The sequence below is a fragment of the Notolepis coatsorum genome (assembly GCF_963971535.1).
Source record: "Notolepis coatsorum genome assembly, chromosome: 2".
Lineage (NCBI taxonomy): Eukaryota > Metazoa > Chordata > Actinopteri > Aulopiformes > Paralepididae > Notolepis > Notolepis coatsorum.
In genome coordinates this window covers 194,652,838-194,666,801 of record NC_140166.1, presented here as the reverse complement: position 1 = coordinate 194,666,801, position 13,964 = coordinate 194,652,838, and the positions used below count along the sequence as shown (strand labels likewise).

Below are 13,964 nucleotides of genomic sequence, written 5' to 3'. Positions count from 1 at the left end.
GTGGCTATGTTTGTGAAGAAAATGTTTAAGTAATTGGCTACATCCAGCTTGTCTGTGATGAGCGTGTTGTCCGTTTTTATGTTTATGTTTGAGAATCTGGTTTTAAGTTTTTTACTGCATCCTAGTTGATTATTGAGTAATTTCCAAAGTTCACGTGGTTTGTTTTTGTTTTCCTCAGTTTTGTCATTGATGAAATTCTTTTTAGCCTACTGTACCCATTCTGCAATCTGTTAATAAAGTTTTCAATCAATCAATCTGTTTAAAGAATTATCTGATATTGGGATTTCTTATTTTGCTTTTAATCGTTGTTTTGTCGGGGCAAGAACCATCAAGCTTATGACAGTATACGTTTGTATTTTCTTCATAATAATATTGTCCTGTACCCTGACTTTTACATTGAACGGTGGAGGGCAGTAATGCGCCTCGGCGTCCAGACTGTATTAGAAGAAGAAGGCAGCGTTATTTTCTTTCCTAGCCGCATTTCTCGGAGACGCTCTCTGATTGGCCGATGCCTGTTTCTACACTGTTTTTTTTTAAACAATATGTTTATTGGTATTTTCTTTTTTTTTTCAGTTTTACAGCATCAGTTCAACAGTTCAACAACCATACAAAAGGAAATGCTGCCAACTGCCCCCTCTCCCCGAGTTACAGAAAAATAGATGCAAATTACCCCCCCCCCCTGAAAGAAAATTAAAAAAAATCAATATAAACAAAAACAAAAAAACAAAACAAAAAAACCTCGGCCAGACCCCCCCTCCCCTCCCCCAGACTAGGACCTCAACAAATTAATTTTTTTACACATTTTGAGAGTTTTGTAAACCCAGTTACACCCGTCTAACAGGTGCCCATACCTCTACACCAAACAAATAAATATCTACCATTACATCTTTTCTCTTCAAAGAGCAACTAATAACATTTACAGTATCATTCATTGCAATATATACCCATCAGAAAGACAAAAGGGAGCTTCAATAATAGCCTCGTCAACCTACTATGTAATCTGTTCTAAGTATTGCCTAAACCCAGCCCAGCATTTATCAAAGATTTAATGATCCGCACCTTGCCTCTCTTATCTGGAGAAATGTCAGACATGTCTCCTAATAATGCTAATTTAGGTGTACATGGGATCTCAAACCCTGTGACCTCTTCGAGAATCTCCCAAATTGAGCCCCAGTAAGGTCTCAGTTTGTTACATTCCCAGAACATGTGGAGCAGGCTACCTGTTTCCGTTGAGCACGAGCACCTAGGGCAAAGGTCAGAGATAGCATCATTCATCCTGTGAAGTCTTTCCGGCGTAAAATAGGTTCTATGGAGAATGTTAAATTGCATAAGTTTATGTCGAGTGTTATATGAAAAAGATAGTGCAGACTCACATAGTGTTTCTACACTGGTTAAGCTTAGGCACTCTTCGAAGTTGGTTAAGGTTAGAGTTTGTATTAGAGCATAGCGATAGAACGCCAGGTAGTTTGCAGGCTGTTTGACGTGGAAATGGGCAAAGACACAGCTCGTCACGCGATTGGGCAAACGCGTCAGTGGCCAATCAGAGAGCGTCTCCGAGAAATGCGGCTAGGAAAAAAAATAACGCGAAGCAAGGCAGGGAGTCCAGCTCAAACATGATGGAAGCCGCCTCTTTGTTGGAAGGATGCAAGCTGCCGTTATACATCAAGGAGGAAGAAGAAGTCATACACATTATGGAAGATGTGGAAAATGACGACGCGTTGCTTGGCCCAGTGGCCGGGAAATTTACATTTAAAAAACTCCGCGATGGAACTATTGACAAGAGCGTCGTGTTGTGCGTTTTTTGCCGTAAGGAATTCTCATATCGACATCGCAGCACTTCGAGCCTGAAATATCACCTCAACGCAAAACACTTAGCAGCGATGGCGAGCTTGGAGTTCAAAACAACGCCGAGCTCAGGATTTCTGGTAAGTATGCTATTTTATTATTGTATAAGAGTGTGTGTTTTCTACTGTCAGGTACACGTTAGCTAGCTAGCTAATAGCTATCATTGTTCAACGATATCGCCTACTGATGCTACCGTCATCACTGTCTTGTTGTTTATAATTAGATGACTGCTGAAAACAGGGTGGCCGCCGGTCCTTAAAATGATTTAAAATAAAAATCTATAATTTAGTTTGGGAAGGTTTTAAATGACAAGCTAATGTTATTGTTGCGTTTTCCGCAGATTGCTAAAACCAAATGTAATAGGATTAGGTAACCAGTGCAGTGAGAAGCACAAGCAGTGGGTGAGCTCGCCAGCAGACCCCACTTCTGCTCTTTCCACCCCGAGCTGGATGTTAGGACCACATCCTCCTCACCGGTCTGTCCTCCAGAGGTAATGTGGGTGCTGAGGACTGTGATGATGATAACGAGCCACAATTCAAGACGTTTTTAATGCGAGGTTCTAAAACTCTGAGCTTATGCAGATATTCTTTTTTATAATTTATTTAAAAAAAAATCGACCCAATAGCATAAATCTGCAGAGCCGCAAGCCCAACGTCTGGGCGGGGCTTCGGGGCTTTACTCGATTTAACCCACAGCGCCATACAGCATTGTGTTTAATCCGGACGATAATTAATGTTGCACAACGCTTCGGCTGTGACGCCAGAGCGACGTGAAGAGATGCTCAGGCGCGGGTTGCAAATTCAAGAAGATAGTAAAAATAGCTAAACTATACTACTAAAACTAAAAATCTAGAGTTTGGGTACATTTTAAGATAAAAAAAAGCTAAATCCTGTGTCTATTGTAAAAACGTAATTCTATAATGTTTGCTAGTTAATTAGGCCTAGTAAATAACATGTAATGGCTGGTTAAGAACGTAAATCAATATGATGGCTAGTTATGTTATCTAAGTTGCTCAAGAAAAGAACCATAGAAAATAAAATGCAAATTCTAAATATATTTTTCTAAAAAGGAAGAGACCAGTCTTACTTTCTCTTTTGTATATTTATTATCTGTCTTTAAATCAAACGTTATTTCTTATCTGATCTGATGTCTTGTCTCCATTAACTACGTCCATCCCAGCACTGGCTAGTGTAGTGTAATGGCTAGTGGAGTCACTCGAATGGCACTGGCTAGTGTAGCCACTAGTCAGCCACAGTAGGCTAAACCCTGTAGTGGCTGTAAAACAATAAATGCTGTAGCACTAGCAGTCCTTTAGATTTAACAGCCGTTGCAATATCTTTTATATAGCAAAATCGCTGATAATTTTGACCAACTCACCCCCCTCCACAAGATGTTTTGTTACATCATAGGGATAGTGAAGTGCAATGTTGTCCATGTGTTATTTTATTGATGGAGGCAGGTCATAACATAATTCAAATGGCAGAAAGAAGTGTGCATATATATATATGTGTGTATTTATTTAGCCTGACTAATGTTATGGCGGACCACCCCATTAGTGTATGTATAGAAAACAGACTTTCTTGAAATCATGTTATACGATTCATGTAGCCTAGAATTCTATTTTAGCGATGTAATTGCTTAAAGTAATGCTAATGCGTTGTGTGTAACTCAGTACAAGTCTTTGTATACCTCTTACAGGAGGGTCAAAGTGGGAGCAATGGCCTCATCACCCTGGTTCCGGTAGAGCAAGGCACAGAAGGACCAGGCAGCAGCCGACCCCTGACTCCCGTCACCCCTGTCCCGTCTACTCTCCCCGTCTTAACTGGATGTCCCACAGTGAGAAAGCGAAAAGGGACTGCAGACCAGGACCTTATAGAGCCCCAGAGGAACAGCCTGTCTCCTCTGGAGAAGCCCCATGATTATGCTGAGCTCTACTTTCTCAGCCTTGTGGGGATTTATAAAAGGTTGTCTCTGCAGAAACAGGCACAGGTCAGAATAAAAATTGAACAGATTATGTATGAAGCCGAGTTTGAGTAGTATACACAAACACACTGTCACCTACTCTTGACTATTTGGTCTCTCTTTTTTTTATCCACTTTTTCTTCTTATTTTCTATTTTTTTCTCCCATCCCAATTTCGTGTATCCAATTCTCCCCTCTCCTATCTTGAACGTTGCTCGACTATGCCCCCCACTGGTCGGTTGTAGAGAGGATAGAAGCCTTGCATCACGTGTTCCCTCCGGCACACGAGGAGGCAGCCTGTCACATCTTTTCGCCTGCCAGTGCGGACTCTCATTGGCGAGGTGTAACGCATGGGAGGCTCACACTACCCTCGCCACTTCCTGTCTCTTCTGTGCAGGTGTCTCCCAACCGACCTGTAGGGGTCGCTGTCCACAACGTCCAATCCCCACCCATTGACTTCCACCCGCTGACTCTGCCAAATGAGCCAGTACAACGTCCGGCCCAAGCCGAAGGCAATGCTGAGACTGGGATTCGATACCGGAGTGAGTCTCTTGCATTGGTGACGAGCGCAATCTCCGCTATGCCACCCACTATGCTATTTGGTCTCTCTTAAATGAATGTGCCATTCACATGATGGGAAATGCACTTACAGTCTTCTCCAGAGTCAGACAAGAAGATAGCCTAGTTTAGCACAAATAGATGGAAGCAGATACAGACTATTAGCCTAGCTTAAAACTCTTGGGAGAGGTGTTTTTGACCAACAGCTAGGCTAGTGGTCCGTATCCGCTTCCAATTATTTTTGCTGAGCTAGGCTAGCTTGCAGCCGGATAGCTTTCTACTGAATGCACACAGCGGAAATTGGTATCTATCTTGTCTGACTCTGGAGAAGATGGTAAGCTCATTTCCCATAATGTTGGTGTGTTCGTTTAATGTTTCACTCAGTTGTTTGGAAGCTTGTTTGGTTATTTTATTTACAGTAAAAAGAATGTTGAATGTTTTTATATACAGTATATATATATCAGTGTTTCCCATTAATTACCTAGACTGGCGGCCCTAATTAGTCCCGCCACAGTTTTATAATGAACCGAAAATATTTCTTTTAGTATTTTTTTTTTTTTTTATATAAATATACAGTTTGCCAATAGGGATTTATCAGTAGTATTGGCAGTGGTAGTAGTCGTAATAGTAATCCAGTATATATCTTTTTATATTCTAAAGAAATAAACATCGACACAGGTAACCACTTTTGCTTCATTTCTTTGGTGGCTCAAATGTATGTTCTAGTAGTCGATTTTGTGTTTTGAGCACAAAGTTCATCATAGATCTAGCCTCTTTATTTTGCTCTCAAAGTGCACCAGATTGATGCATTTAACTTTAAAATGTAAAAAAAAAAATGGGGGAGCATGCCCCCGGACCCCCCGATACTAGAGGGTCAGAGGTTCACCCACCACAGTCTCACAAAATCCTGTGGGAAACACTGTATATACACTCGTGACCTCTGTGTTTTCTTAATGACATGTAAATTGGTTTACTGTGACACTTGTAATAAATAAATGCTTTGAAATGAAACACTGAGGTATGTTTTGTTTTAAGAAATTTGTATTTTATTGTAAAAAAAAAAATCTAAATCATTCATAACATGGCATATAAAATACACAAGAGGGCTAATACATTTACAAGTTGTTGAATAATTAATGAATATATCACAAAGATTTTTGTATTCAGTCTGTCTTCTGAAGAGTCAGAGATATAAGTCAAGGCTTCAGCCAAGACACTTTACTTTGGGGAGAGAGAAAAAAACGAAACTTCTCCCTTTTGGCAATGTCTGAGATGCTATACTGCTATGTATCCAGCTGTGGGTTTGTAGATGATTGTGCATCCGTGTGGTTCTCTTCGGTAGAACATTTCAGAAATTGTGAAGATGCAGGTGGCCTTCACAACAGTCTCGTCTCACCCTGTACGCCCGGTAATGTTTTGCCAGAATGCAGAAAGTGCAGTCCACCACCAGTTATAGTTGTAGACCTGCTTCTCTGTCCCAAGTTGTGCCCGGAGGATGATGGAGAATGATCCTTAGTAATTGAAGTAAAGGGATAAACTGCCAGGATGATGATGTAGAGCGATCCTTTATAATTGCAGTAAAGGGATCCACTGGAGGCACGGCTTGGATCACTACATGCTTTCCATTGACAGCCCCAATGCCAGCTGGAAATCAGCTGCGACTGCCCTCCAGCTTTCCTTCTCAGATGGGGGCATGTACTCCCTCGCCAGGCTTTCCCAGATGACCTCACACACACCCCTCACTCCTCAGTCTCCAGTAGCTAGATACTGTACCTGTTTAAAATAAAAAGTGGGACGTTTGAGTGATTAACATTTTGACAGCAGGCTATCATTAGAGACACTTATAGGGCCTTTCTTTGATATGGAGTTTGACTAAAATCATAAAATAATTAACAATTTCTCTCTATTAACAAGATGTTTTTGTACCAAACCAGCAACCATATAATCTGAGGAACAGTGAATGGGAATACTTTTCTTTGAAATTATTGCAACAGGTAGGCTAGTTATGTATTTCAACAGACATGTGACAGTTTCTCATTTTATGTAGATATGTAGCAAGCTGAGACACTACCACACACCCACATCAGCAATAGTTATTTTATTAAATGGAATTTATTTGTAGCTGTCCTTTTTTTCCCCCTGAACATTAATTTCCTCAATTAAATGCATTAGGTCATCATTTTTATTGTTATGGCCATTATTGCATATTACAACATAATCCTAATTAATTAAACAATATTATTTTCACTGGACAGCTGAATATTTCATGTCAGTTTCATGTTTACTCCATGCTCACTACTTGTCCTTTTAAGATTATTTTCATCTGCTATAGTCGTACATACAATAATTAGTTTTGGTTACCAAAATGAAGTTGTAACTTTAAAACACGACAGTACCCAAACCTTTTGATATGGAGAACTGAGCTAAAAGTAACATGGATGGTGGGCCAAAAAAATCCAATTGGCAAGTTCTTTAGAATTCTTTGTCCTCTTTTTTTGTATTTTGAAATGTACCAAATAACCTATATCATATTTGGTTTATTGTCATGGTGTTTGTTAATACGCTTGTTAATAAGAAAATAAAATCAATGATCAGATATAATTGCATCAAAATACACCAAATTGAATACCTTTAACCTATCTATAACCTTTGAGCAGCCCTGCTTGAATCTCTAAATGATTCGACTGAGCTCAAAGTAAACCCCTTCTCATCCAGGTATGTGGTGAGCAGCCTGGAGATGCTGGTGGCTGAGGACTATCTGATCATCTATATGAACGGAGCCACTCCACGGGGCAAGATGCCTGGCATCAGCTGGCTGAAGAAGTGCTACCAGATGATTGACAGGAGGTAGGAATCACACACTATGGTGGTAGGGAAGCACAGACCCACATTACTGAGGAGGTCTGGGGGAATCTGAGATGCACCTGAGGAGAGTTGAGGTGTTACTCATATCAGTGTTCAGTGCTGCAGTTGCCCCTTTGTCAGTGCAGGGCAGATCATCTGGGTGCTTGTTACACAGGAAGACCACTGTTTATCTGAAATATTTTTGTAGATAAATATTTATAATAATATTGTTTTTTGTGTGGTGGGTGACAACCTTACTGTGGTGGCCCACTAGTAGTATAATACATAAAGGGGAAACACTCCTATAGAATATAATAATATTGTAACATAAGTACAACAAGATGAAGAACTCAACCTTTAAGGTGTTACACAGTAAAACATACAAGTAGTAAAACACAAGTGTTTTACACAAGGTAAGGTGCTACACAATCATCAAACAACACAACATTTCACAGTAACACAGCTAGACAAAGTAGCTATTATTCAGGATATCAATATGATAGGTATGGATATATTGCACTTTAATAGGAATATAAATACATTACACTTAAATAATTAATTGCACAATAGTGGGGGAAGAGTATAGAAGTAGGGGGTGATATGGGTCAGTGCAGGGGCAGTATTCAATTTTTAGAAGCTAAATTCACCACTAATACAACAGAATATATTATATATTTTTTCTTGTTTATCTAAAAGAAAAAATACTAAAACATTTTAAATGAGAATTTCCTTTCGGAGACAAACAAACATTTGTAAACTGAAACAAATGAGGGCAGCCCCGCTATTTATACACTCGTAGTGCTACTCACCATCCACCACTTCAGACAGCATGGCTAATGGAACCGTTTACATGGCCTGCATCTTGAACGAGTTATGAGTACTGGCTAAGCGTCCCGCTCTTAAGCCTATCGAGATATACCTCATCTCATGTACCTACTGTACTCCACTAACGAAAAAACAAATACGCCCATCACCTGCCGGGTCCCGCCCCTATGGAGGCGTAGCCTATAAGACACTAGGCATGGTCACCAAACACTCTTCCTCGCCAAAAAACCTGTTTCCAGGAAAAGATTCCTCAAAAGGGAACTCAGGGCCGTTAAGAGCGGGACGCTTAGCCAGTACTCATATAACTAGGTTATATACATAACCTGTCATTATATAGCGTACTTGGCCATCGCGTCCCGCTCTTAAGCCTATCGAGATATGGGGTAGAGCGGATGCGAGGCCCGACAGATGTACCCCCTGAGGACCCGTAAGCCCACATCAAGGGGTTGGGGAGTCCCGTCACCCCATCCTTCCTAATGAAGGGGGGGCACAGTCAACTCCACCTGAGTGCGAGCAAGATGGAACTAGAACCCCTTGAACACACAGCACAGGCAGAACCACGTGTGACCTAACACACTGGCCCATACCCACACACTCCTGCTACCCTACCAAAGGACGGGAAGCAGGAAAGGCCACAGACCCCAGAACCGCCTGGGAGACAGAACCCCCGGTCATGTCCATGAGGTAAAACCTTACAAAGGGGCCCGGGGAGGACCATGAAGCTGCAGCACAGATGTCCTCCACCGAGGCCCCACCCAGCAGAGCGGCAGAGGCAGCCATCCCACGAGTGGAGTGCGCCCTGACGCCCCCAGGGGGATCCAGCCCGGCCAACGTGTAGCAGAGGGCAATGCCCTCGCACAACCAATGGGACAGGCGCTGTTTCGATAGTGCCTTACCGGCACGAGAACCACCGTGACAGACAAAAAGCTGATCGGTAACCCTGAGGTCCTGAGTACGGCTGAGGTAAATTCCCAAAGCACGGACCGGACATGACAGGTGAAGGCCCGCATCTAACTCACTAGCGTGAGGAGGCAGATGAAACGCCTGAACCACAATATCCCTGGAGCGGAAGGAACTCCGGATATTTTTAGGCACGAAAGCAGGATTAGGCCGCAGAGTGGCACCGCAATCGGAACGAAAAGACAGGCACTCTGGACGTACCAAAAGAGCACAGAGCTCACCCACGCGTTTAGCGGAGGTGACAGCCAGCAAGAACGCGGTCTTGAAAGACAGCTGTCCCAATGGCGCTTGCTCAAGCGGCTCAAACGGGGCCAAGGACAACCGACCGAGGACCAATTGAAGATCCCAACTTGGAGCCAAAGAGCGTTGCACCGGCTTAACGCGTCGAGCGCCAAGCAGGAAACGCTTTACAAGAGGGTGGCTGAACAAGACATCCCCCTCAAACCCCTCATGATAGGAGGATATAGCTGCTGCATATACCCTCACCGTCGAAGCCGACAGTCGACCAAGGAGAGACTGGAGATAACCAAGGACAGCATCCAGGGGGCAGGAGACTGGGTCCCGGCCCCCCGCCTTACACCACTCTTGGAACATACGCCATCTGCCCGTGTAAAGCGCAACAGTGGAGGGAGCATGCGCATTCCGGATGGTATTAACCACAGAAGGGTCCATCCTCTCCAGACTTACCCTCTCACCAGCCACACCAACAGGCGTTGGCTCAACACCGGGCACTGGAACAGCGACCCGTGTTGCTGGATCAAGACCGGGAACCACACTGCCGTGCCCCGGTCCGGCGCGACCAGGATCACCGTCCTGCGCTCCCTCCGTATCTGCTACAACAGCTGACCCAACAGCTGTACAGGAGGAAAGGCGTACAGAAGACCGGGCGGCCATGGAAAGATCGAGAAGGCATCCACCCTCAAGGGGGGATGATCTGCTCGACTGACCGAGAACCACAAGGGGCACTTGTGAGAGCGTCGGCTCGCAAACAGATCTACCGAGGCCTCCCCGAAACGATCCCAGATCTGCCTGACTATGTCGGGGCGGAGTTCCCACTCGTCGTAACGAGGACCGCCCCGAGACATCATATCCGCGCCCACATTCTCTGCACCAGGAATGTGGAGCGCCCTCAGACTGCGCAGCTTGCGAGATGCCCATAGCCAAAGTTCGACCGCCGCCCGGTGCAGGCGGATGGAACGAGTCCCACCCTGCCTGTTGATATACGCCGCTGCCGTCATGCTGTCCGTTCTGACCAGAACGTGCTCGCCTACCACCAGGTGGTCGAACCGTTTGAGGACCAGGAGGACCGCCTTCAATTCCAACACATTGATGTGCGGGGTAGACTGGCCAGCATGGACCTTCGTCCAGCTGCCCCCCACTGCGTGGGTCTGACACGTCCCTCCCCAACCCGTGAGAGAGGCGTCGGTGAAGACCGTGACGTGTGAGCCCCTGCTGCCCATGGGGACCCCAATGGTGAGGATACCCAGCCTCCTCCAATGGGCGAGATCTCCCCATATCGACAAAGGAACCGTCAACCGTTTCCATTTGTCCCTCACCGGATCTATTCCCATAGAGAAAAACCACCTCTGTATCCTCCTCGTGAAGAGGAGGCCAAGAGGAACCACCGTGTGAGCAGATGCCATCATACCGAGCAGGCGCATCACTTGCAGCGCCGTGACCGTCCCTCCCAGACGGAAACCCCCGAGCGCGCGAAGGATAGACACCCGCCGCTGCTCCGAGAGGGTTACAATCATGGGCCTTGACCTCAACGTCAAGCCCAAGTACTCCACCTGTTGACTGGGAAGAGGTGTACTCTTCTTCCAGTTCACAGCAAAACCCAGCCTGGTGAGGAATTCCACCACCAGCCTGGTATGAGACCTGGCAACCTCCTCCGAACGACTGAGGAGTAGAATGTCGTCGAGATAGAATAGAACCCGTATTCCCCGATGACGTAGAGGCTCCAGCGCAGTCGCTACGCACTTGGTGAATGTGCGGGGAGCCAGAGAATAGCCGAACGGCAACCTCTGGTACTCGTACGCTACGCCCTGAAACAGGAACCGCAGGAACTTCCTGTGAGGAGGGAAAATCGGGATGTGAAAATACGCATCCTTCAGGTCTATGGAGGTGAACCAGTCTCCCCTTCTGACAGCAAGCAGAAGGAGTTTGACGGTCAACATCTTGAACGGTCTCGCTACAATCAACCGATTGAACGCGGACAGATCCAGTATAGGTCTGACCCCCCCTTTTTCTTGGGCACCAGAAAATAACGGGAGTAGACGCCTGACATTGTGTCCTCTCTCGGGACCACGACTACGGCCTGCTTCGCCAACAGAGATTGGATCTCGTCGGCCAGGGCTGTCACTGCTTCTGACCCTGACAATAGGGTCGGCACCAAACCTGAGAACGGAAGGTGGGGTTGCGCAAACTGCAACACAAGCCCCTCCTTCAACGTTCTCTCTATCCACCCCTCCAAACGGCATTCTTGTCGCCATATGTGAAAATAATCCCACAGCGCACCCGCCGTCAACTGACGCTGGGCCGCAAGGAACAGTAGATAGGTGGCCCAGTCCCTCCCCAAGGGGGGACCCCGACAGAAAGGGCCGGTTTGATACGGGAGAAGCTGTCATCAAACTGGTTGACACACACCCCCCCCCCCCTGAACACCCCTCTAGCGCATGCTGAGGAGTTGTTCTACAGCTAGACACGCAAGGCATGAGGACCCCATGGGCTCCTACACGCCGAAGCCCTGCAGTGATATTGCTATCACCCAAATCACGCTCGCCTCTTCTTTGCAGACCACTGCCGCTCTCACGGGAGTGGGAGGCATCAGCGTGATACCCCGCCTGGCGAAGGCGAGGCCGGGGTAACCCTTGCTGTGCATTCAACAGAAGAGGCCTCGAGTCCCCCTGCTGACCACTGTAGCTAGTGGCAGCCGTAACACCAGGCTCACCCATCACACAACGTGTGGTGCAGGAGCCACGCGACAGCACAACATTCTCACGGACAGACCCAGGCTCAGCCATCAACTGGGTGTCAGCCCCTGTCCCCATGAGAAGTGAAAAATGGGGCCGCATGCGCTTCAAAGAAGGTTCGCGGCCCGCAGCCAAAGGAAAACTATCAGAGCCCCGCTTCCGTGGGTAACAGAGAGAGGATTGAACGGGGAGCGGGCTGCTTGCGGCAGAATGACAACGGCTTGTTTTATCCAAGCCGAATACACCCAAAATGGCCGATCCCTTGGCCGCCAAGGTGGTCGGCCTTGTGGATCCCTGTTGACTCTCCGCCCAGGGCACCACTGGCGGGGGAAACATGGCCGCCTGTCGAGGGCCTCGCCACAGTCGTTGACGAGGCCGTGCTCCCACCTCTGGCTGCACAGCGTGAGGCGGTGTGGGACCCAGATCAACAACCGCCTGCGCCACGGAAAGACCAAAAAGTCTTTCCGTGGAAAAAGGAGTCATGAGGAGAGAAAACCTATCCTCTTCCCCAAGAGGAGAGTGCTCCAACCAAACATGCCTAACAACAAACGTTGATAGCATCCTAATCCTCCCCGCAGTTATAGCTTGCGACTGAGTCAAGATCTCTATAACACCACAAACATGCAACATGTTTACAATGTCGGCTGGACCCATAGCCCCACTACCCGACGCCAATGTGGATAGGAAACTAGCCAGCTGAGCCATAACACTGGCCGCCGCTACAAACCATCCTGACTCGCAGCAGTATACCACTCATCCGTCCATACTGCCACCCTCCAAGCCGATTCGCTCTCAAACATCGGCCGGGTGGGACATCGTTCATCCCCGCCGGGGCACAGGAACAAAGCTACCTGGCTACGTAGCCACGGTACACCCGGCCTGCACCCTGTTGTTAGCCCTTTTACCTGTAAAAAAGGTAAATAAGACTCAGCGAAACCCCCCACATTAGCAACCGACTGACCTTCATCAATGAACCGGGCAAGAGGAGGGAAAAGCGGCAACGTCCCGCGGCGTGGAATATTAGAACAACGACCCATTTCAGCATCAACATTAGCATTAGCAGTAGCATTAGTAGCATTAGTGTAAGCAGCATGCTCCAGGATAGCCAGGAAATCGTCCACTGCAGTGCAACGTTCACCAAGCCACCCCGGCCCTGGTGCCGAAACACACTTCACAGCATTACTAACACCAACATCAATGCCTGATGACACAGGGCAAAAACAAAAACAAAAACATTTACCCTACTTGACCATGTGCTTTGAGGAAATAATAGCTGGTCTATAATGTGCAGGGGTGTAAATTACTTGCGTAATTGTACTTTTTTACAATACTTAAGTACTGTTTTTGCGGATTTGTACTTTACTCAAGTATTATTAGGTTTGTATACTTGTACTTTTACTCAATTATATTTCAGAGGAAAAAAACATACTTTTTACTCCTTACATTTAAAATGCAGACCTACAAAGTACAAATCTCGCAGGTCCAACCATTTTAATTAGTATATTTGTTTCTCTGGCCGAACTAACGTTAACGTTATTAATCCTGCGGCCGCACTTTATTTAAAAACAGCCAATCAAATCCCCATCAATGGAAAATTAACCTGCCCATACCCATGCTGATTGGTCCTTGTGCAAGACTAGAAAGCGAGGATATTTGATTAAACACCTGCTATCAGAAGAATAGACAGTCAGAAGAAAAGTTTTTACTTTAACTTTTTAGTACTTAAGTACATTTAAAAGTAGAAACTTTTAGACTTTTACTCAAGTGTGTTTTTAGCCAGATACTCTGACTTTTACTTGAGTAAGATTTTGAGACGCCGAGACGGTACCCATACTTTCACTTAAATATAATTTCTGGGTACTTTTTACACCCCTGATAATGTGTGTGTTGTGGTTGCAGGTTGAGAAAGAATCTAAAGGCTTTGGTTATTGCCCACCCTACTTGGTTCATACGCACCGTGCTGGCCATATCAAGACCTTTCATCAGGTACACAGTCACA

At 45.8% G+C, this 13,964-nt stretch overlaps 1 protein-coding gene across 1 annotated transcript in view; it reads left to right on the top strand.

The window, feature by feature from the left end:
* atcaya (ATCAY kinesin light chain interacting caytaxin a) overlaps positions 1-13,964 on the top strand; it is a gene marked incomplete at its 5' end in the record, with an annotated part of 29,003 nt that overhangs the window by 10,435 nt on the left and 4,604 nt on the right. Inside the window, 2 exons of the mRNA XM_084307554.1 lie at positions 7,080-7,211; positions 13,865-13,951. Coding sequence (XP_084163680.1) covers positions 7,080-7,211; positions 13,865-13,951 — 219 coding nt within the window. The remainder of the gene's footprint in view (positions 1-7,079; positions 7,212-13,864; positions 13,952-13,964) is intronic.